The following is a 24,023-nucleotide window of genomic DNA, read 5'->3' on the forward strand; positions in this document are numbered from 1 at the left end:
ATAGCAATTCTGATTGACTTTTAATTATGTCCCTTTGAGAATGACATCTGCTCCTGTACATCTGTGCACAAATTCACATTGAATGATAGACCTAAGTTTTAAAATAAACTGGGACAAATGACGATTGAGAATGTAATTATGGTGGTACATAATAGTAAGTGCATGAATTACATTTGCAAAACCAAAAAAGTAGATTGGAAATTGTGCAGCTATCACAACTGCCCCAACAACTCCCCAGCTGTGATAAATTGTTCTCATCCAAAGGATTGTTTTAAAGGTAGGGTAGTTATAGTTAAAGGGTAATGGAATGCATAAGAGTGACAAGGAAAATCTTGACTTGCAAGGTCTGCAAGTAGTGTTGGGTAAATAAATGGTTGTGTCAGTTTTGATGTGAGCTAAAATGCAACACAACATATACCAGGATGCGCCATAAAATTGAGCATCACATTTATGAGATGCTGCAGTTGTAATGCATGAATTTTTAACACATAAAAAGATTAGATGCACATAAATATATGTTTGATGATCAATAAATGAACCAAAAGTGTAAGAAAAAGGGTCACCAAGCGATTTAACCAAGAGGCGAAGGGGAAATACAACAGTAAAAAGTATAAAGCATTTGGCAAGCAAGCCAACAAAAGTTGCACAAGATGCTGTTTGCCATTAATATGTCCAATGACATAATCGGAAGACCATCATTGTTAAACTCATTTGGTCTTTTAATGGCATGGTTTATGTATGGCAGCTGTGAACTTTCAGTCCTCATTTATTAACATATCTTATTTTGATGACTCGGTAGTTTTGACTACTTGTTTATTCCACTAATTGCCATCTTGTTGACTTAGTTTTATTGCTAGTTCCAAATCTTCTTGTTCTTGTCTTTGCTTCCGCAGACGTTCAGCCTCAGCTTTGCGACTTTCTTCTTGTGCCCAAGCTAGTTGCTCAGCTTCTGACATTTCCTATGTTAAAGTTCAAGATAAACTTTACTGTTGTTACTAATGTGTATGTTACTTAACAATTAAGAGGCCTGTGGGCTAAGCGCTAAGTCTTGGGAGATTCAACTTTATCTAACTATCTACCCAATGCATAAATTGAAGGCCAAAAATAATTTGCATTAACCCAACATGTGGTTTAAATTAGTGATGTACTGAATCGTCGAAATTTCGATTCGGCCGAAACCGAATATTCGGCGGTTTTGCCGAATAAATTGACGTCACGCAATATCATACGCTACGCGTTTGGCATGAAAACATAAGTTTAGCTACCAGGCAATTAGTGCAGAATAGTTGTGTTTTCTCCTCATTTTAGTTCTGCGGGGTTTAACATTCCTTCAAGCATGATTTCCAACCCAACAATGAATTACTGATTAGTTGTCTGCAGTGGGAAAAACTATAATGTGTTAAAAAATATAATAATAGACTGGATTTTCGTTGGTACCGAGCAGAAAAGACACGCTTAACGCTTTAAATGTGTGAATACACTGTTGCTGCCAGGCATAACGTATTAACAGAATTTTTAGCTCTTCCGGCAGTTTTTTATTGTAATATGCCAACGTTTCGATGTCCCATACGAAACACCTTCATCAGGGTAATGACATACAGGTTTCCTGGAGTCGTGGAACATACATTCTCACACCAACACGATGAACGTTAAAACGGACGTTCTAATGCCGATAACTTATCGGTCGCTTTTGCACCATTGAGCCAGGTGTTATCACACGACCATTGGTGCGCACTGCGTTATTTCTATCGCCTTTTTTGTGTGTGTTTCGCCGCCCTTTTCGCTTTATAATAACTTGTGTTTGCAATGTATGTCATTACCCTGATGAAGGTGTTTCGTATGGGACATCGAAACGTTGGCATATTACAATAAAAAACTGCCGGAAGAGCTAAAAATTCTGTTAATGCTTTAAATGTGTGTTCGTAAAAGATTCGGTTTCGGCCGAATCGCAACAAATTATTCGGCCGAAACCGAATCTTTGCAAAAGTGGCCGATTCGGCCGAATAAATTCGGCAAACCGAATATTCGGTACATCTCTAGTTTAAATACATGTTAAACAGAAAAAAATGGACAAAAACAATGTGTCACTTCATGGTAAGGGACCCATAAATACTAGGGACCAACTAGAATGGTGGCTTTCTGATATACTTCCATTTTATATATTCTATACGATATTTACCAATTTACTATACACATCATTTGATCTACACATATGATTGTTTTTGTAAACAAAAACTAATGGGTCCCCACACGCGTGTTTGTGCGGATTTACGGTAAACAAATGTTGCGGTGATTTTTAAATTCTTAACAACAAATTTTTAGAAAGCATTAACCCAACAATAAAAAAAATTGTTTGTATTTTTTTGCACTATTATTGTCGTATAATAACAAAAACATTAAAAAAGATTGAAACAAATACTTTCAATTTAATCTCTTGCTTTGACCCAGATATTGTCGCCCAAGGTCGGGTTTTAAATACAATTTTTGTCTAGAAAGCTGTAACAGTTGTGTTACATACACTTTAAATTAAAACGCGATTTGCTGCAAGTTTATACATAACAAATTGTTTTTCATTTAACTTTGTTTCGCGAAACGAGTACCATTGACCTGTAGTAACCTTTTAGGGTGCAAACATTTATCTTGCAAAAAAGTCAAGTTTATTTTTTCATATTTAGTTTGATTAACAAAGTTTTGCTTGACATATACGAAACCGAAGCACGCTTATTAGGTTTAAATCACGTCATATGTGTGAAACCTTTGCCAAAACTGAAAATGCGAGTGATAACTTAATAAAACGACATAGCATTGCTGTGCAAAACAGCTGATTTCTAATCACCGAAACGATGTCTCGTAAAACGTCTGTCCGACGTCAAGCTGAGCCCTCCCGCTCTGCCCTATTATTCGTAAACGTACTCTCTTGGGACTTCTGCCTACAGTGTCTTTCTTGACCAAACGAGTGTTAGACACATTTACGTTTCGGGGGCCTGTGGGTGTACCGCTGGGTCATTCGGGGTCAAACTTCTGGAAAATCAAGTTCAGATTAATAACTAACATATGTCCAAATTTGAATCAATTTGAAGCACTCTTTCTTCACCAAAACAGCGTTGCAAACGAGCGTTTAAAAATTTTACGTTTTGGGGGTCTGTGGGTGAACCGCTGGGTCATTCGGGGTCAAATTTCACGGAGACCAAACTCGGATTAATAACTAACATCTGTCTAAATTTGAATAAATTTGAAGCACGCTTTCTTGACCAAACGAGCGTTACAAACGAGTGTTTAAAAATTTTACGTTTTGGGGGTCTGTGGGTGAACTGCTGGGTCATTCGGGGTCAAATTTCACGGGGACCAAACTCCGATTAATAACTAACATCTGTCCAAATTTGAAGCACGCTTTCTTGACCAAACGAGCGTTACAAACCAGCGTTAGACAGAAAAAAGAAAAAAGAAAAAAAGAAAAAAAGAAAAAAAAAATACAGACAAAAACAATATGTGTCCCCTTCAGGGAAATGTGTGAATACACTGTTGCTGCCAGGCATAACGTATTAACAGAATTTTTAGCTCTTCCGGCAGTTTTTTATTGTAATATGCCAACGTTTCGATGTCCCATACGAAACACCTTCATCAGGGTAATGACATACAGGTTTCCTGGAGTCGTGGAACATACATTCTCACACCAACACGATGAACGTTAAAACGGACGTTCTAATGCCGATAACTTATCGGTCGCTTTTGCACCATTGAGCCAGGTGTTATCACACGACCATTGGTGCGCACTGCGTTATTTCTATCGCCTTTTTTGTGTGTGTTTCGCCGCCCTTTTCGCTTTATAATAACTTGTGTTTGCAATGTATGTCATTACCCTGATGAAGGTGTTTCGTATGGGACATCGAAACGTTGGCATATTACAATAAAAAACTGCCGGAAGAGCTAAAAATTCTGTTAATGCTTTAAATGTGTGTTCGTAAAAGATTCGGTTTCGGCCGAATCGCAACAAATTATTCGGCCGAAACCGAATCTTTGCAAAAGTGGCCGATTCGGCCGAATAAATTCGGCAAACCGAATATTCGGTACATCTCTAGTTTAAATACATGTTAAACAGAAAAAAATGGACAAAAACAATGTGTCACTTCATGGTAAGGGACCCATAAATACTAGGGACCAACTAGAATGGTGGCTTTCTGATATACTTCCATTTTATATATTCTATACGATATTTACCAATTTACTATACACATCATTTGATCTACACATATGATTGTTTTTGTAAACAAAAACTAATGGGTCCCCACACGCGTGTTTGTGCGGATTTACGGTAAACAAATGTTGCGGTGATTTTTAAATTCTTAACAACAAATTTTTAGAAAGCATTAACCCAACAATAAAAAAAATTGTTTGTATTTTTTTGCACTATTATTGTCGTATAATAACAAAAACATTAAAAAAGATTGAAACAAATACTTTCAATTTAATCTCTTGCTTTGACCCAGATATTGTCGCCCAAGGTCGGGTTTTAAATACAATTTTTGTCTAGAAAGCTGTAACAGTTGTGTTACATACACTTTAAATTAAAACGCGATTTGCTGCAAGTTTATACATAACAAATTGTTTTTCATTTAACTTTGTTTCGCGAAACGAGTACCATTGACCTGTAGTAACCTTTTAGGGTGCAAACATTTATCTTGCAAAAAAGTCAAGTTTATTTTTTCATATTTAGTTTGATTAACAAAGTTTTGCTTGACATATACGAAACCGAAGCACGCTTATTAGGTTTAAATCACGTCATATGTGTGAAACCTTTGCCAAAACTGAAAATGCGAGTGATAACTTAATAAAACGACATAGCATTGCTGTGCAAAACAGCTGATTTCTAATCACCGAAACGATGTCTCGTAAAACGTCTGTCCGACGTCAAGCTGAGCCCTCCCGCTCTGCCCTATTATTCGTAAACGTACTCTCTTGGGACTTCTGCCTACAGTGTCTTTCTTGACCAAACGAGTGTTAGACACATTTACGTTTCGGGGGCCTGTGGGTGTACCGCTGGGTCATTCGGGGTCAAACTTCTGGAAAATCAAGTTCAGATTAATAACTAACATATGTCCAAATTTGAATCAATTTGAAGCACTCTTTCTTCACCAAAACAGCGTTGCAAACGAGCGTTTAAAAATTTTACGTTTTGGGGGTCTGTGGGTGAACCGCTGGGTCATTCGGGGTCAAATTTCACGGAGACCAAACTCGGATTAATAACTAACATCTGTCTAAATTTGAATAAATTTGAAGCACTCTTTCTTCACCAAAACAGCGTTGCAAACGAGCGTTTAAAAATTTTACGTTTTGGGGGTCTGTGGGTGAACTGCTGGGTCATTCGGGGTCAAATTTCACGGGGACCAAACTCCGATTAATAACTAACATCTGTCCAAATTTGAAGCACGCTTTCTTGACCAAACGAGCGTTACAAACCAGCGTTAGACAGAAAAAAGAAAAAAGAAAAAAAGAAAAAAAGAAAAAAAAAATACAGACAAAAACAATATGTGTCCCCTTCAGGGAAGGGGACCCATAATAAGCATGGTATGTTAGCAATGAGAACATATCACACCTTTGATTTAGGTTTTTTATGTTTTCCACCATGCTTGCCTTGCTTAGATTCAGTTCCTTTGACAGTCATATCATCTGGTTTTGCAGGTCTGGGAGGTGCTTTCTTGTCAGGTTTTGCTGCACCAAAAGCATCACCAAACAAGTCAGCACCGCTTTCACCACCACTGCTTGACTTTATAAAGGAATCACCACCAAAAGGGTCATTTTCTGCTCCTGTTTTTCCAGAACCGCCAAATGCTGACCCCCATGGATCTGCTTTATTCTGAAAACCAAAATATTATTTTCAAAGAATTTACAAACAATGCTGCATGTTTCTGAAAAAGCTGGCCCAATTACAGTACTAATCTGGCAAAGTTTTAATGTTTTTTTGTGAAAAAAGCATTACTGTTCAATCAAATGCAGGCATTAAGGATTCAGTAAATTTTAAATTGCTTTTTAAATTTTGGAAGAGTATAAAGAGACATTTTATAGAAAACAAAACAGATTTTTTTCGAAATAAGAAAAAAAGAATGACATGAGGGGCATACTTCTTTGCTTGTGGTTTTCGGGAAGGTATCTATATCTTTAAACATGCTTCCACTGTCCTTGTTGTCAGCAAATGCACTAGCAAAGCTGCCAGTGTCGAACATGGAACTTGTGGTGGTAGTTTCCTTCCCTGAGGCAAGTGAGCTGGGTTTCGGTGTGTCTAAACATCAACAACGATTACGGTAAACCCACAACTGTGTGAAAAGGATAAGACACCAAAGTACAAGCTACACCCAAGCTTACTGGATTTGTTCATAGTGGAATTCGCTGAACTTGAGAAAATATCACTTGTGCCAAATGGGTCTGTACTAAAAGTTGAGGACGGAGTTTGATCAAATGCTGATGTGCTGGAAGCATCTGTTGGTTGTCAAATTAATGTTCATTAAATGCCTGCACTGAGATGTAATAATAAATTTCAGCATGTTAAATATGTTGCATGAGACAAATTGATAAGTCTTAAACCAAGCATGTTTCTAAAATACCTTTTCTCTGCAAAAATATAACTAGCTTTGGAACACTATGTGCACATCTGTTCATAATTTTAATGATATTGTTTTTGCATCTATTTTATTAATATTTTACATGGCTCAAGTGGATATAAACGGGTGTAACTGATGTGGGCATTCATATCACTGATAATGGCATGGGCATTTGCCGAAAGGTTTCATCAGTAAAGCATGTTGCTCTTTTCCGTCTATGTGGGTCTTTTGACATTTATTTTCACCATAAATTTATAAATAGCTGTTTAACTACTTTTTCCAGTGTAATTAGGTGCCAAAAATGTGCATGACAAGTTTGCAATGTCACAGTGACAGGAAAAATCCAACCTGCTTGTCAAGAAGTAACATAACTCAGACAAAAAAGTCATTAATCTCATTTTTTGCCAGTTAATTGCCACTTTGCCAGGCACCATGCACGCTGCTGACTATAAGTAGCAACTAATTTCCTGTGCATGAAACTATTGTGTTCCAGTCGTTTTTTTTTTCCTTGAAACTGCAACTATTCATTGTTTCAGTGAAAACATCAAAGACAATGGGATTTTAAACAAGTGCACAACAGTATATAACTTGTGTTACCTATTTATACTAATTAAATAAACAATACACTGTCATGAAATATGAGCAAAACTTTAAATGCATAATTAATCCTACCAAGACAGGTCATCTTTTCTAATGGCACATGCAGCAATGTAATGCACTGAAATGTTTCTTCTGCAACAGAATTAGTCAACACAAAAGCTGATCTTAAAATAGAGATATATATTTCATGCTTGTGGGCACCAGCAGTAGCTTATTCCAACTTACTGTTCGCAAAAGGATCTTGACCAGAGAATGGATCAGATGAGGTGGTTTGAGCAGGAAAGGGCTCTGATGCAAATGCTGGTGTTTCACTTGATTGAAAAGGGTCGGATGGAGCAGCAGATGTAGTTGATGAAGATGCAAATGGGTCAGATCCAGCGAATGGATCAGTGGAGGAGGTGGTGGTTGTAGGAGCTGACGTCCCAAATGGATCAGCTCCACTGAATGGGTCACTTCCCTCAAAAGGGTCTGAGGCTGAATATGTTAAAAAGTTCATTACTCACATAAAGTGGCTGGAAAATCTTTCATCCGTATGTCAATTTTTTACATAAAGTGGCTAATGGGCAGTGTGGTTAAATGACAAAGATAAAGGCGATTTAAAGTGGCTAAATGGAAAATACCTAGGTGCTTTAGGTATGGTTAAAAATGTATGTGTTCTAATTGCCAGGACACATCACCTTGTATTGTAATAACAGATACAAGAACATATTTATCCTTGGTGTTAGAAGTAGTCAATATTGCAAAAAACATTTCACTAAACTACCTATGTTGAACAAAAAAAGAAATAAACAGCCAAACTTTCCTTATACATGTCATCCCAAATTCTTAGATTTATTCTAGTCCCCCCAATTGTCCACTTATTCCCCAGTGTCCCCTTAATTATTGTTTTCCCCCCAATTTCAGTTGTTGTTTTAAATGTAATTGAATCCTTACTGTTTAGGTTTATTTGGGTTGCTCATTATTTGCTGTAGCACTGTAGTAAAAGTAATTGGGGAATTGGTCATAATTACAACAAAACATTAAAAGTGAAACTAAAAAGGTTATGTGGTATTTTAGGAACAAACAGAAAACAAAATGAGAAGATTAGATTTACTTTTAAAAGGGTCAGGATTATCTTTGAAAGGATCTTCACTAAGGTCTTTCTGAATATCATCAACTTTCTCTTGCAACCCTCCCATGCTGAACACACTTTCACTTATTCCAATAGTAGTGTTAGCAGTCTGCAAAGTTTACAACACATATTAGGGTAACTTTTAGTAAAGTGTTGAAGATTATAAGTTTTAAAGTCAAACAATATTGAACTAAGAAAGGGTAATTAAGTATTATACAATATAAATAAGTCAACTCAAAGGTTTGACAAGACAAAATTTGTTCTTGATTCCAAAATGTGTGTTATTACAGTTACCCATTGTTAAGCATTAAACTTAATAATAGCTTAGGGTTAGAATCAAATAACAAGTTATCTTTGAACCCAAACAAACAACTGTTCATATCAAAAATTAAAGAAATTAATTAAGAGAAAAATACACTGGGATATTGTATAACAACAGTAAGAATATCTTACTTTTTATAACAATGGTAAGAATATTGTAACTTCAACTACTTTCACAAACAACACTTAAAATGTCAAGAGGCTGGTGTTTTACTGTTGTGAGACAATAAAACCACCTTCAAATAGACCTACACATGACACATACTGAGGTCATACATCATGTCCTGGTAGCATAGCTTGATGAACTAAAACTAAAATAAAATCTTTAACATGAATCAAAAGACAGAGCGTAACACTATTTTTAAACAAACTGGCAACTTACTGTGAACGCATCAAAGCTGAAATCACCATTTGATTCACCTGTATAACACAAAGCACATCATTAGGCGTGACCCACATAGGGGAAAAATATAAGAGCAATAAATTGTTCCTACTTTTGATTGCAGCAATTGCATTATCATATTGATCAATGTTGGATTTAACATTCTTTTCTTGGTCCTGGAGTTGCTTGATTTGGGACTGAACCTGACAAACAATTAAGTGGGTTAATATGATTCATACATACAATAGTTTGCCATGGTAGAAGTTGGCATATCATTAATGGCAATATATAGAAACACATTAGCTTAAAGGTTCCTGATCACTGACATTACTGTTGTGGGTTGTATTATATTATTTTGTTGATTTGAATTTGCCAATTAGATAAGTATTGGTTGGAATACACTGTGAATGTGAGCTCAAGGCTTGCTTGGTACATAATCAGCAATCACAAAAACGCAGTACAATACTTTATAACATTATTTATGCTATGTTCATGGTAAGTATGTAATAGATAAAATATCATTTAACATTTAACTATGAATTTTTAAAAACTTGGTAACTTTAAAGAGCAGATGATTAGGATTGCAAAAATGTTGACAAAATGTAAAAAATGCACCTTTTTACAACATATATTTCAACACTAACAGTTTGAAAATCTACTATTTTGTATGTTATAACACAGACCTGTGTAATCTCAGTTTGTGCTTGTTTTGTTGTTCGCGAAATGTTTTCTTGTTGTTGTTTTCCAGCCTCAAGTCTTTGTTCAAGTTGTGTTTCTTCTTGTTTCAGCTCAGCAAGGTCATTACGAATTTTCCTTAAGTCAGTTTCTTGTTGGTTTACTGATGCTTCTTGTGCTGCAATCTGTGCTCGCAAGCTTTTAATCTGAAAAGAGTTTTAATTGTTGCGGATATCCCAAACTGCATCAACATATAGTCACAAATATACATTATAAATTTATATCATTAAACAAATTTTGTACCAATTCCGTTGTAAGTTACCAACTGCTTATTCAAAATAAACATGCAAATTTATTTTTTCAAATATACTTGGCCATGGCTTAAAAAACATAAGGTTTCAAGTTTGGCTTATTTTAAACAAACATTTTAAGTTTAGTTAGCCTTTATCACATATAAGGTTAACTAGTGAACAAGAACATCACTTACATTTTCATTTTCTTCCTGAAGTTTAATCCTGGCATCACTCAACATGCTGTCTAGTTTATTCCTTTGTTGCTCAAGTTCTTCTAACCTTGTGTGAGCTTCAGCTTTGTCACACTCCAACTGAGCAAGGGAGCTGCTGTCACGATCCAAAGTGTCTTGTAATTCCTACACACAAAAATATATTTTGGAAGTGGGATTTTCACAGAAGTGTAAAAAAGTATTTCATAAAACCCCAAAATTTCGTACCAATACTTTTGTACTTGGTGTTACTGCTAGGGATATATTAGAACGGTGACAGGTCTTTCAGAAATTTGTCAGAAGTATGTTAATGGAATAAAGATAATGAAATAATAAGAATCTGTCCAGTGTGTACACTAAAAGGTCTACCAAAGAGCAGAAACTTATGTTGGCATAAGATACATACTTGGCAACAAGGCAACTGTACATACTACTAAGATGCTATGTAAACAACTTTCGACAAGTTTCGAGTAGTGGTCCATTGCCTGTTTTACTTTTTCTCATAAATTTGATGATTGACTCATACCAAGAACTGTAAGAGTCCATGTGTTGTTTTAAAAATACAAACTAAATTATTTTTTTGTTTTAACAAAATTGAGCCCCAGAATAATAGTATAGTACATCAGTAACGCCAAGTCTACTTATACATGAATGTCTATCAAACAATACCAACAACTGCATCCAACATATCAACCGCACGCCAAACCACAATTCACATAGATTTCAATAAGCATCTACTTACAGGTCGCTTTCCACATAATCCTCCCATAGCATTTTAGCCCCTTTAAACTAACCTTGCAGACCACACCAAAAAATGTCTACTTTCCACTCTACCCATGGTAATCTCAACTACATAAACTGTGGTTTAGCAAAAACACATCTGACAGTTATCTATGCACAGGACAACAGGCATTTATCACTTGTGGACAGCTACCTTAAACACTCTGCTTAGTGCCTTCTACAAGGCCACTTGCTTTTAGCCAAATCCATACATAATTGATGAGACATATTCCCACATGTCACTGTAATGCATCCTGTTGCTGTCAGATTATATGCAAAAAACATTCTTTTAAAGCTGCTATCAGAATGTCTAATTTTTGTTTTTCCAATTCCAATATTATTTGAAATTTTGCTTTAGTTTTTCTATAATAATCATGTCCATGCTCAGAGATGCTCTCTATAATCTTGATACACAATGAGCTGCAAAGACAATGCTAGCAGTGTCCAAGTATGGTGGACTGTGGGGCTATTAGAGAAAGGAGCAATCACAATAACTGGGTTAATCAATACAGATGTACATCTGTTGGCCAAGCAAGGCCACTATAGCTAATTACTTTTCTTAAGCAGCAGAAAAAAATGCATCTCATACATATCTAGCATCACAGAACCAAGAAAGTCTACAGATTACAGCAGATTATGTTAACATATGTGAGTTCACAGACATCTGACAGGATTTTTTGTTAAGCAGAGGAGATATATGTACTGAAGCACAACGATCAGTTAAGTACTAAAGTACCACAACAAAATATGAATTCCAGATGTATAAGGATTAGTGGTAAAACAAGTTTTAATCTTGCAACAAATAATGTTTAATGCAGTGAAGTAACAAAGTAAGCTGCTTAAAGGATTTGAAATAGTAAGATATTACTTGAAACAAATATTCATCAGGTAAACATAAGTGAAATTTTATTGTTGTAGCATTAATGTAAAACACAGTGTATGACAACAACCAAATGGAACAAATAGATATGGGTGCAGGCATAGATAATTTCAAATGTTTCATACCTGCACTTCATTGTTGACATTTTTTATGGTGACCTCTTTTTGTTGAATTTCTGCAGTAAGGGCTTCTTTTTCCCTTCTTAGCTCCTCGATTTCTTGGTTAAGTGCATCTAATTCTCTAATTGCTGCTGAGTCACCAATGCCGCTGCTGCCATCTGATATACTTCCAGTATCCTGTATTAGGCAAAGTGGCAAAAATCAGAACATATAATTTCACAGACTACATCATAATAGTTACAGATTATATCAAAAAGTGATAGATATGTAATGTATTATTTGACAATTCAATAGTTGCTGAACAAAAACTCTTGATGATTGAAGAAATTCAATATTTACTGATGGACTGCAACCAATCTAAGGGACTTTTTAACTACTTGCTACACTTTGTACAGCACAAATCCACTTTATGTTACATGTTATTTAAAGTAGTTTGTGTCAATGCAATATTATGCCTTACTCCAAATCCAGAATCCAAACTGGTTTGAGAAAACATTTCTGGTGTTATTTGGGTTGGTAGTTCAATTCCTTTTACTTTCTGTGATATGAGATGCATAGCAAGAACAAATTGATCCGCTCTCAGTTTTCCAAAATGTTGGTTATCACACATGCCCCTACAAAAAGAAGCAAAAATCTAGAAAAAAAGTAAAACTAACTGGATAAATGATCAATTATAATCAAAGTATTAGGCGGCAAACATAATTTGATGGCAGATATTAAAAATGAAAATTAACCTCAAGTTTTTGTAACACACTACACTTGCAAACCATAAATAGATTTAGGTAGTACAATTTACTGCATCATGTCAAATTTAAAGCTACGCCAATCAGCCCATTACGATTTTACAAGGGATTATGTCTTACCAAACATGGGCCAAAATAGGCTGTGGTAGACCACTCTGTACAAATACATCCCTTGCTGTTGCTCCACTAATCAACCCATCAGGATCTTTCTTCTGCTGAAATATTCCACTAAATCGCATTCTATCAGCCTGACTGACAATCCATTGAGGAGGCAAAGTGGTTTGAGCAGCCTTTTGTGGTAAAGATTAAATATTAAACATGATAAAAACAAGGAAGCAAGTTAACAATGGAAAGGTGGGTTTCATGAAGGTTAACATTTTAAATGTGCTACATGCTGTAGTGATTAACCTTATACACCATCTCCTACACATATATAGTCAAATGGGGTAAAAAAATTTTTTGCTGAAGTTGGGGTAAAAAAAAACAATACCCTCACAGCTAAACCAAAATTTTTTTTTAAATGCTTTCTTTTTCATAGGATGTATTTATTCTCTGCCTAAAAAATGAGCCATAAACCATTCTCAGATTTTGTTTCTAGGCAATGTTCTGCAGGTTGAAACAACAGTAGTAAAATTTGTATGTTAAAAAGTCTTCAACAACCTTTAGAAACTTTCCTGCAGATTTTTTATTACAAGTTTAGTGTCAATGACCTTTGTTCTGTGTTGTGTCATTACTATGACCTACTAAACAAAAAAGACTCCACTTGGCTAGCTTCTAAATTTTTCAGATATCTTGTTGTTCATTCTTACCCCAAACGGTTCTATAGGAATGGGGTAATAAAAAACTATGTATTTTTTACACCCCAAAAATTTTTTGGGCCCAAACATTTTTATTTGTCACCTGGAAGTTTAGAAAATAAAAAAGAAAGCCTATAAAACATGTACTTAAACCAAAGTTGTATAAAATTGCTTTGGGGGCCCAGTTTTGGAGGAATTTTTACCAAAACGTATACCTGCATGGCTAAAAGTACAAATTGGGGTCCAGGCCTAAAGAAAAATGCTACAAAGTAAGAAAAAGAGGTGATCAAATCATTATGTGGTAATTCAATCAGTTTGGGGTAGAAAATTAAACTTTATTTCAATAAGGTTTTAGGTTACATGACCGGTCAGCAAGTGGGTGAGCTCTATTTAAACCTAGTTGCATACCAACAAAAGACTGGTAAATGAAAAAAAAAAGACCAAATCAAAGGCAATAAATGCAGTGCAATAAAGGTACAAAGCCATGGAAAGTCTTAGCACCGTTTTTTAATTTACAAACAGTTTACTAACTGCTGTAAGTTTGGTTTGCAAAATTTCGAAAACAAAGAATTTTATGCGGCTCGTGTTTTGTTGGGTTATTTATTGTAATAGAGTTATTAATGAAATTTCTGTCTTATCTTTGACTTTGAGATGGTTTATTAAGTTCATATAATTGAATTGAAGTTCCTATTGCCACTTAATTTTTTTTCAAATGGTCCTAATGTCCACTTGTTTTTTTTTTACCCCGGCATTGTTTTTTTTGTACCTTTTTCGGGTTAAAAAAGAACAACAGTTTTTGTCAAATATTTTTTTTGTTTTTTAGTAAAATCAAAAACTTGTCACATAACTATCAAAGTAGTCTGATCAGCTTTGTTGGGAAGAAAAACTGACCTTTTGTTGCCTAAAATAAAAGTTTGGCAACAAAGTTTCAAAAAATGTTTTTTTTTACCCCACTTGACTATATATATATATATTATTTTTTTTGTTACCTAATTTTACTTAGGTCTCTACTTTTATTAGTAATTTGAAAACATGTTTCTCTAGGCACAAACAATTGGTGCCCAAACAGGTGTATATGCCAATTAATTTTTAGATCATGAGTGACACAAACGGCATATTTTATTTTCTACTTTACAAAACTGGGTTGATTTAACAAAGATATTATTGGCCCAAGTTGATTTTAAAACATTTGAAACTTTGGCTAAAAACTCCAAAACAAAACACAAACAAACAATATGTGTCTCTTGAGAGAAGGGGGCTCTTAGTTATCTTGTACCTGCACAGAGTGCTTTGGTGAGATTCCTGGGACACTGCTTGATGTGCTTCCATGCCTTGATAGTGATAAGGCAGGGGAGGATGGCATTGGAGGAAGCACGGCAACTGCACCTACTGATTGAACAAACATTACACAGTGCTTTGTTATACCGACACCCAGGGATTTTTTAAGGTTTGGTTTGGATGACCGCTAAGTAGTTTTAACAGACCGCAAGTGTTTCATTTAAATACCAAAAAATATTTTGTTTTTTGGGAAAAATAATTTTGGGAAACCGCTGGAGAAATTTAAAACACCTTAAAAAAAACACTGCCGATACCCTCTACTACAAATGTTGCTTAAAAACAATGTGATACTAAGTTATCCTTTTCTGTATTGTTACCTGGTAGCTTTTTGTCATTCGAAGCTGTGGTGGCAATGGGGGCTAAGGATCTTTTGGAAGGTGGCAACAATTCAAGTGAAAGGGAAGCAGGGACTGGTTCTTTTTCAATTGCACGGTAGACCAAATGCATTGCCTATTAAAAAAGCATCCCAATAACTAAGTTTGTTAAGTGTAATTTATTTGACATTGTGGAGTCACAGAAGTTAAACTTTTTACGATGGAGTCATTTCAACAATTCTAAACTAGTGCAAGGGTGACATACATGGTTTTTTGTTTCTTTCAGATCCAGTTTACTTGAATAAGTGGAGTTTACCTAACAAAATTTTAACCTAATTTCTTCTGCCCTGATTTTATAAAATAGCCGCACATAAAGCTTACCACACAAAATTCATCTCTGTCAAGAAACCCATCTTTGTCAATATCTGATAATTCCCAAACTTTGCCAAGTGTGTCAACTGGAAGTTTTGAATTCATCAATACTGGTCGAACCTAAATGGAAAAAAAATCATGCACTCTTATTTAAAGGTAAGCAGGCCAATGTATTGTAAACTTACCACTTCTCCAGACAATTTGCCAGCAACTGGGCCGAGGCTGTCAAAGATGTTTTCATACTTTACTTTCTCACTGCCTTGAATGGACCAGGCTGGATCAGAAGAGCTGAGACTAAAACCGAGCGACATCTTCAGGATGGCAGTGATGATAGAAAAAAATTACATTTATGGAATGCTTGCAAAGACTATAAGTGTCCCTAATATTTCATTTGCAACAGTATACAATAATATCAAAAGGTATAGGTCATCACTTATCACCTGCATAACATATAAAACGTATTTTCACTACAAGGCAAGGGTTATTCTAATCTATAATGTACAAAAAGGTCCACACTGCAAAGAGTAAGGTCTGTTTTGTTATAAACCATAACGCTACACATTTTGTGGGACCCCACAAGGTAAACAGTTACACTTTTTTGTCTAAGCATGAACTTCACATGCGTGCAACCAGCCATGCAAACAACCCTTTTCCATGACCAACAGGTAAATTCCTGCAGTCGCCGTTCTCACAATCTCACATCTCACTTCACCGTCACGCTTCACGCTTCACCAACTCAGTCTTTCACACCAAAAACGATTTCTATTTTTTGAATCCAAAGCATGGGTTTGAAAATAAATAAACGCTTTTATTTCAGGAGTTTTTGCGTTTAAACCGGGACCAAACCATCTTTGTGTCTGCGTGGAAGATAAAAAAAGTAATTTACAAGGGCGTTTAAAAATATTTAACAGATTTTTTTTACGTTAGCCCAAGGCCATCTCCAATGGCACAATGCAGATTAGCGCCGTACCTAACACATCCGATCGCGCTACTCCACCCTGAGATCCCCGCTTTATAAAACGGAAGTGACGAATGTCGAGCATTAATTGTCGTGAACAAGTTCAGTACATATCGTCAACAGTCGTACACAGGAGTGTCGAGTAAAATGTTTGTTACGTATCAGCGAATTATATTTTTGCTTGGAGTGGTTCTGACTAGTGATGTACCGAATCGGCGAAATTTCGATTCGGCCGAAACCGAATATTCGGCGGTTTTGCCGAATAAATTCGGCCGAATCAACCGAATCATTTATGACGTCACGCGAAGTCGTACGGTACGCGTTTGACATGAAAACATAAGTTTATCTACCAGGCATTTAGTGCAGAATGGTTGTGTTTCGTTCTTATTTCAGTTCTGTGGGGTTTAACATTGCCTCAAGCATAATTTCCAACCCGGCAAAGAATTACTATTTAGTTGTCTGCAGTGGGGAAAACGATAATGTGGTAAAAAATATAATAACTGACAGGATTTTCGTTGGCACTAAGCAGGAAAGACACGCTTAACGCTTCAAATGTGTGTTCATAAAAGATTCGGTTTCGGCCGAATCGCAACAAATTATTCGGCCGAAACCGAATCTTTGCAAAAGTGGCCGATTCGGCCGAATAAATTCGGCAAACCGAATATTCGGTACATCTCTAGTTCTGACAAGACAATGTAAGTGTGGTTATATATTTTTCTATATTTATATTTTTACGCAGCTAGTGCTATTAGCGCTGCAGATGCAATATGCATTTAACACTAATTCATCTTGAGCAGTAATTTGGATTTGTAGCGTTTGATATTGCTCAGATATAGACTTATTTACAACGTGAAGATTGTGTTCCTCTTTTCTCCAAAAATTTGACGTTTTTAAACCAGCTTATGCATTTCAAAAACCAGCGCAACAGGTGTCAACAATTTCTACAAATATAATTGGCTCAGTCGTTTTAAATTAATTTAGCAAATTGGCACATTTTGGAGACGAGAATGTACGAAAATGAATTTTTCACTGCTCGATTTGTTGAATTGATTTTTTTTGTTTCACTGTATGATAAGATATAGCCTATTTCTAATTGATATGTCAGACCCGGCTTGGGCGCGAGTTGAAATAAAACCGGCTTGATTCGGGTCTAACTTAACACTCGGCATCATTTACCGACTTCAAAGCCTGATTGTGGTAATTATAGTAAATTATTTTTATGCAGGGTTTCCTGCGCTTATACTCTCGGGTTCGTGCCCTTTTAGATGCGTTTACATCAGGGAGTCGAACCGGAACTGAACCCGAACCCGCGAACCGGTTTGAGCGGTTAATTTCATTAAACCCGAACCGAACCCGAACCGCTAATTACGATTTTCTAAAAACCCGAACCGGAGTTGAACCCTATATTTTGTTTGGCGTTGGACCCGAACCGGAACTGAACCAGTAAAAAATGCAGTCTGTTGTATATTCTGTGATTTTTTCTAAACAGCGCACTGAAGAACACGCGAGATAACACTTATAGAGCGTGTCAAAAATAACAGTGCACGGTTAAAAATCTTGTGGGGTCAGTATGGCGACGTCAGTTAGAACAGCAAACTCAGTCTTTAAATGCAATAAGTTTTACTTGGCAAGTATTGCTTTAACTTAAGTGGCCCTTCTTGGACAATCGGTTATTGGGGCGGCACTCATATTCACATTAATTATATTGGCGATTTAGTTTAGCATTGAACGATTCAAAAACCAAGTTGCATGCTACCATTGCGTTTCATTGTGCATTGTGTTATTTCACGTTAGTTCGGTGTAAGGTAATAACGGACGTTGCAACATCCTGTTTGCTTTTACAATCGACTTAAATGCTGCTGCATAGTCAAAGAGGATATATACTGTTACTGTATGTTAAATACACAAACAGATATGCTTCCTTTGCCTCTATTTCATTTAGGACTGTCAGTGTGTCTGAGTTTTATGTTTGTACTTAAATATTGAAGTTGTCTTAAAACATCCCACCCCCATGTGCCGCAGGACATTTTGTCCCCCGTGAGTTGCCCTCGAGTACTTAAATAACACAACCAAAATCTCCTAGCATTGAACTCAAACCTTTAATACCCAACGGGCTCCTCTAAAATACACAATCTACGCAAACTACACAATCTACTGATAAAACGCATGGAATTTTTCAAAATGTTGACGGTTAGGGCTTTTAGGGTCTGGGTGAGGGTTTATAATAAAGTAACACTATTATTTAGTTTTAGATGCCCAGTTTGGGCTTAATATAACAATACGTGTGTTGTGAGTGGTACTAAACACGGTATGGTGCCGCTAAAATTAGCCCCAAGGTATCTGAGGTTTAATTATAAAGTTGTTTGTAATACAAACTCTCACACTGACCCTAATAGCCCTAACCGTCAACATCTTAGTTAGTTTTTTTTAGTAAGATCGCGTAGATTGCGTAGTTTAGAGTAGTCCATACTCAACGATTCCCACCCTACTATAAAATACTGTAGATCCTAAAAAAACAGTTTGTTAGTTATAGGTTGTGCATCGATCTGTCAGAAAATCAGCACATCCGGAATTTATGTTGCACACCTTATTCCCGCAAGCTGCAGTTACTTTGAATGGGATTTCTCTACAACCTTGACATCAAACTTATATTTCACTGTAGCACCATTTTTGACAGGACGTGACTATTGCAAGGTATATGCGTTCTCGTTAAATTGTAAGGTAGGCTTAATTTTGAACTAAAATCCGACTACGTTAGGAGTCCATAGAAACTGGCCTTTGTTGTAGGCTACAAACACCACACATAGATTCATTGTAGAAAACCTAAAGGCACACAAGCCGTGTTTACTGACTCCCAAAATTGTGCCTACTGCAAAAAATATACAAACTTCCATAAATCAACAAAAACTTAAATACTAACTTTGCTTGTTTCTGAAACTGAACTTAGATCAATTGAATTTCCGATCTCTGTCAGAAAAGTCTAGAAATCTACAAAACACAAAGCAAAAACAATAAAGCCTATTTTTAAAAATGTTACGTGCAGTTTATCTTTTGCCAATTGTTGCAGGTTTACAATGTTGGAGTTGCAGCAGGCGAACTGCTTGGTCGAGTCGATAAACTTCAGGTCGGACCTGTTCAGGCTAATTACTCCCACATTTTCGTCATATGCAGAGTGGAAAGCACGCTATTGGTGAAACTTCGGGTACAAAGAAGTAAGCAATGGTCCAGAAGAAAAATCTATTTAAACACAAACTTTGAAAATGTTAAACAAGCTTGTAAATTGCCCTGCCTCCTATGGACCCTAATCAACGTACTTTTAGAAATTTAGACTGCAGATTACTAAAACGATTTTTTTGATTAAAAGCTTCTTAGCACATACGCTACGAACAGTGCACATTGCTTCGACCTGAGGTTTCATCAGTGTAATTGACGGAGATATCGGTCGCATGAGCTAACACCTTTACGGCACTCCAGTTTGTTAGCAAGCTGAAAAGCCATGCCTCAGTAACCTGTTCGATGCGCACAACTTGGCATAATCAACAGAAAAACTGTTTGTGAATTGTAAACCAGTTCTTCTGTCGAGTATGCCGTAAGGGCATATGGGGCTACTTTAGCTCATACGACCGATGTCTCACCACTAGCTGCACTGATAAGACCTTGTAGGTCGAAACAGTTGGCACTGTCTACAGCCTGGTTTTAACGTAGATTTTCGTATTCGCTAATTTACATTGACAGAAATTAAACTGGGTCATTAATTTAAAAATCAAAGATTCGCTTTTGTCTTCACGTCATCATTTAGCCTGAACTCTGTAACAAAGCAATACAACAACCAACTTCCAACAAACACTTGACATCTTTGTCCAAGCATGGATTTATAGTGGCCATCGTTGTTACTTTAATGTTGTGTCCTTTACATACTCACACCAGCGGAGTTATCTTCATTATAACGTTATTTCTGTACGACTTCGATTAGGGATAATTTTTACTGCTTCTGTTTGCAGACTACCCAGATATGTGTGGAAAATACCAAATAACTAGTATGCCTACTACTGTGGCATCTAAAGGATACCCGATGAACTATACGGACAGCACAGTTTGTATTTGGGAATACACAAGTTTACAACGCAGCAGGTTTATCTTTGACTTCTCCCTATTAGATTACAAAGATCAAGAAGACTTTCTTTATGTAAGTTAGGGTAAAAATATGTTGTTGTTTTTTGGGTGGAAACAAACGCGGTTTTAACCGTGAAAATACCAGCACCTGATGTATTATACGAATTAGGTATTAAAATTGCATAAATCAAGTAGGCCCTTTGAAGGCGTAATGCAGATTCAAGCGTTCTCCTAGACCTAAACATTTCCATGTGGCAAGGCATAGGTTGTGGGAAAACCTAGCCAGCCGTTGGATTCGAATCTACGACAGGAGTCTTTCCGGCACTCGCGCTCTACCAACTGAGCTATACAGGCTCAGTGGTGAACCACCGAAAGTCGGTAGTAACGCAACTTTTAAAAAGTGTTTGCAAACCAGCAGTAACACAATAATCGGAATCGTATGCACAATTCAATTTAGATAAGTCGACCAACGAGGGAAAAACAAACAGGAATTCGAGAAAACGACAATATCAAATCATATTACTGTCAATAAAACGAAAACCTTGCACTTTGGATTTTAGATAATACCAAAGAACAACGACTCATCGTCAAGGATTTTTTTTACTGATAAACGAAGTCCGTTTCAACATGATTTCGAAGGTGGTGGTTTTCAGATAGTAACTACGACAGATATTTCAGACGTAAGAAACGGATTCGTTGTGCAAATAACCGAAGGTGCTTAAATACTATACCTATAATACCGACTTTAACACGTGACATAAATTTAAAAACACTAACATTTTTTAGAACCACTTTAAAAATTGAACAGCGATATTTCTTGTCAAGGAAAAGTCGGAATAAGGTGCTTTTCAAATACCACATGCTTTTTTACAACATGTTTCAAATAACATTGCTCACGTAAACATGGACAGGGGAATATTTACCACAATGTCCTCCAATTGAGATCTGCCACAAACTGTGAACTAAATATTTTTTACGAAACTGAGTTTGTTTTCATATTTTATTGCAATTGCTGTAAATTTGTTGACAAATGTATGTTGACCAGAACAGTAAGACAAACTAGGATTTTCCAGTCGGGTTTAGGTTCGGGCTTCAGTTTTACAAAACGGCCCGATTCGGGCCTTGCTTCAAACTAAGCCACATTTGTGTCGTAGATTTGCTTTGAAAAACCTCATTTTTGGGCCTAACTCGGGAAAAAATTCTGCTTACGGGCCTAAGTTTGTTCAAACTAAGTGTTCGGGCCCCTATTTTAGGCCCTCTTCAGTGGTGAAACTCAAATTTTTTGTCAGTCGATTCTGTTACAAAAATTAAGTCCCTTGACCAGTAATGCTAACCGGATCGCTGATCTCACTTCGTTCTATAGAACCACTGACCCTCTTACAATTTTGGTACGACCTATTGCAGCTTAGGTATGAACGACCTGGCAGACTTGACTTATGAGAGTGGCGATGTTCTGTACATTTCCAACACCCGCCAAAACAACCTCGGCAGTATTTCGAGTATTTGCATGACTGAAGGTGATTCGCCATCGTTTAACTTCAACCTTACGGAATGTGAGGCAACATACACAGTGACTACAAAAAATCTTTGTGAGATATAGTTTCAATCCCAACCGTAAAGAGGCTTTGCAGTCTGAGGATTATAACCTGTAAATCTCGAATTGCCAACTAACAGTATCAACTTATCGATTGAATGTTTTGTCCATCGAAATCGTCATAGAGGCCTCCTGATATGTGGCGCAAATAATATAGTTGCCTATTTGACAAAAATTGTGACCATCAAGGCTATTTGCATTATGGTGAGGTATCTTAATAAAAAAAAACGATAGTGGATTCAATTCAATCATATTAAAAATACCACGAAACCAACTTTAAACAACAGATCTTACTTGTTTCTAAACTTATGTCAACTGCTCATTTAATGTCTGTGCTCGTTACGCCACCTATCAGTTGTTTGATGTGAGGTGTACTGTTAGTAGCGCTATCCAATATAAAGACTTATTTGTAACTTTTGGTAATAAAACATTTCTACCAAAGAAATGTTCCTGCAAAAAAACACTTCACACAAAAATCGTAACCAACGTAAGATTTTTTATGTTTTAAAATGAATATGGTGATAGAAGACATGGAAAACATGTAAGTGTTTGCTTATGTTTGGTCAGAATGGTGATGAACGTTTAAACATCTCCTTTACCATTTGGAACTTCAAACAAATGGACCTGACTCAGTCGATTCAACGCTACGTATCTCACAGCCTAACCGTTATTTGCAACCTCAACAACACCTACCTAGTCCAATATGGAGCAATCATTCCACAAATCCAGTAGGTTTATTAAAGTAACGTTTAAATAAGTTTTTTTCTTATGGTTGTTTTAGCATTTAGCCCAGTGGTCGGCAACCGTCGGGCCGCGTGGCGGTACCGGTCCGCGATAAGTTCGTTACTGGACCGTATAATTTTTCAGGCTAAATGCTTTAAAACACTTTGCCCGTTTATTCCGGTGATGATAAACTAATTCATGCGTTTTTATTGCTAAATATTTGTAGTTTTTTTAAGGCCGGTCCGCGATAAAATTTCAGTTTCAAAAGCGGTCCACAGTAGAAAAAAGGTTGCCGACCCCTGAATTAGCCTAGGCCTACACATGTTTTATAAATAAGTTTTAATTATGATCCCCAACTCAACCCGTTAATGACGGTTAGATATTGTGAGCAGATTACTATAAAAGGTGCAAGTAGTAATAGTTTTTTTTTAAAATATAGGCCTAAGTGTTGTAAATTGGCTTGTTTGTGGTGCGCTTAACAATTAAGTAAACCTTATTCTACAGGGAAAACGTCATAGTCAGTGAACCGGTTTCGGGACAATTTAGTATCACTTTGAACTTGTACAACGACAGTGGTTTCAACTCACTTTTAGTGGAAAACAGCCAAGTTGTTGTTCCCAATTGTATTGTTGCCAAAGTTGAACACAGTGACAGTCTATCGGATAATGATAACTTTATTATTCAGGTGAGTGCAAGCTGTCGTGAACTGCTTGAATTTTTTACATTAATGCTAAATATCAAATTTCTGCTTGTATCTTCAAATTTATCGGTAAAAGTTTTTAATGTGACATTAAGTTGATCTGTCCCTTTAATAAGTTTAGTAGGTATCCTATGTCAACGATTATTATCACTAATTGATAAACTGTGCTTTTATTCAGTAATATTAATGCAACAGCAGTGCTTATATATGATCGTTGATATTACTTCTAAGAACTGCATGGTCCCTTTACATAATTTGTTGATATTACTTCTGCAATATTAGATAATTTGATTACGATATAAGTTAGAAGCAATGATTTAGTTTTTATGTGTCAAAAATGTTTGAGCAACTTCTTTATTTTTACTTACACCTGCTGGCAAAAGTAGTTTTTACCTTTTTAGCTCG

The 24,023-nt window shown here is 36.2% G+C and overlaps 2 protein-coding genes across 5 annotated transcripts; one reads left to right on the plus strand and one right to left on the minus strand.

The window, feature by feature from the left end:
- Nucleotides 1-363: 363 nt before the first annotated feature.
- Nucleotides 364-15,988, minus strand: LOC145222390 (uncharacterized). Of its 3 annotated transcripts, none has more exons than XM_080088498.1 (17): nt 15,716-15,988; nt 15,540-15,650; nt 15,162-15,294; nt 14,783-14,892; nt 12,830-12,999; nt 12,427-12,580; nt 11,973-12,143; nt 10,173-10,334; nt 9,694-9,891; nt 9,123-9,213; nt 9,011-9,048; nt 8,290-8,416; nt 7,422-7,670; nt 6,361-6,474; nt 6,120-6,277; nt 5,594-5,854; nt 364-959 (listed from the first exon to the last, which is right to left on the minus strand). In XM_080088498.1, exons 1-17 carry the CDS (start codon nt 15,839-15,841, stop codon nt 822-824), a joined length of 2,511 nt encoding a protein of 836 aa, XP_079944624.1. In that variant the 5' UTR covers nt 15,842-15,988; the 3' UTR covers nt 364-821. The 3 variants fall into 3 exon arrangements, with proteins under 3 accessions (XP_079944624.1, XP_079944622.1, XP_079944625.1); XM_080088496.1 differs by having other exon boundaries at nt 14,783-14,895; XM_080088499.1 differs by having other exon boundaries at nt 879-959; nt 5,632-5,854; nt 14,783-14,895.
- On the plus strand, nt 15,627-23,780 carry LOC145222401 (uncharacterized). 2 transcript variants are annotated; one of them, XM_080088512.1, is made up of 8 exons: nt 15,627-15,686; nt 19,016-19,182; nt 19,556-19,700; nt 20,490-20,674; nt 21,162-21,442; nt 22,006-22,171; nt 22,763-22,923; nt 23,423-23,780. In XM_080088512.1, the coding sequence occupies exons 6-8, from the start codon at nt 22,013-22,015 to the stop codon at nt 23,715-23,717; spliced, it is 615 nt and encodes a 204-aa protein (XP_079944638.1). In that variant the 5' UTR covers nt 15,627-15,686; nt 19,016-19,182; nt 19,556-19,700; nt 20,490-20,674; nt 21,162-21,442; nt 22,006-22,012; the 3' UTR covers nt 23,718-23,780. The 2 variants fall into 2 exon arrangements, with proteins under 2 accessions (XP_079944638.1, XP_079944639.1); XM_080088513.1 differs by having other exon boundaries at nt 21,162-22,171.
- The last annotated feature ends 243 nt before the right edge of the window (nt 23,781-24,023 follow it).

This window comes from Phallusia mammillata, chromosome 4 (genome assembly GCF_965637545.1).
Source record: "Phallusia mammillata chromosome 4, kaPhaMamm4.hap1.1, whole genome shotgun sequence".
Lineage (NCBI taxonomy): Eukaryota > Metazoa > Chordata > Ascidiacea > Phlebobranchia > Ascidiidae > Phallusia > Phallusia mammillata.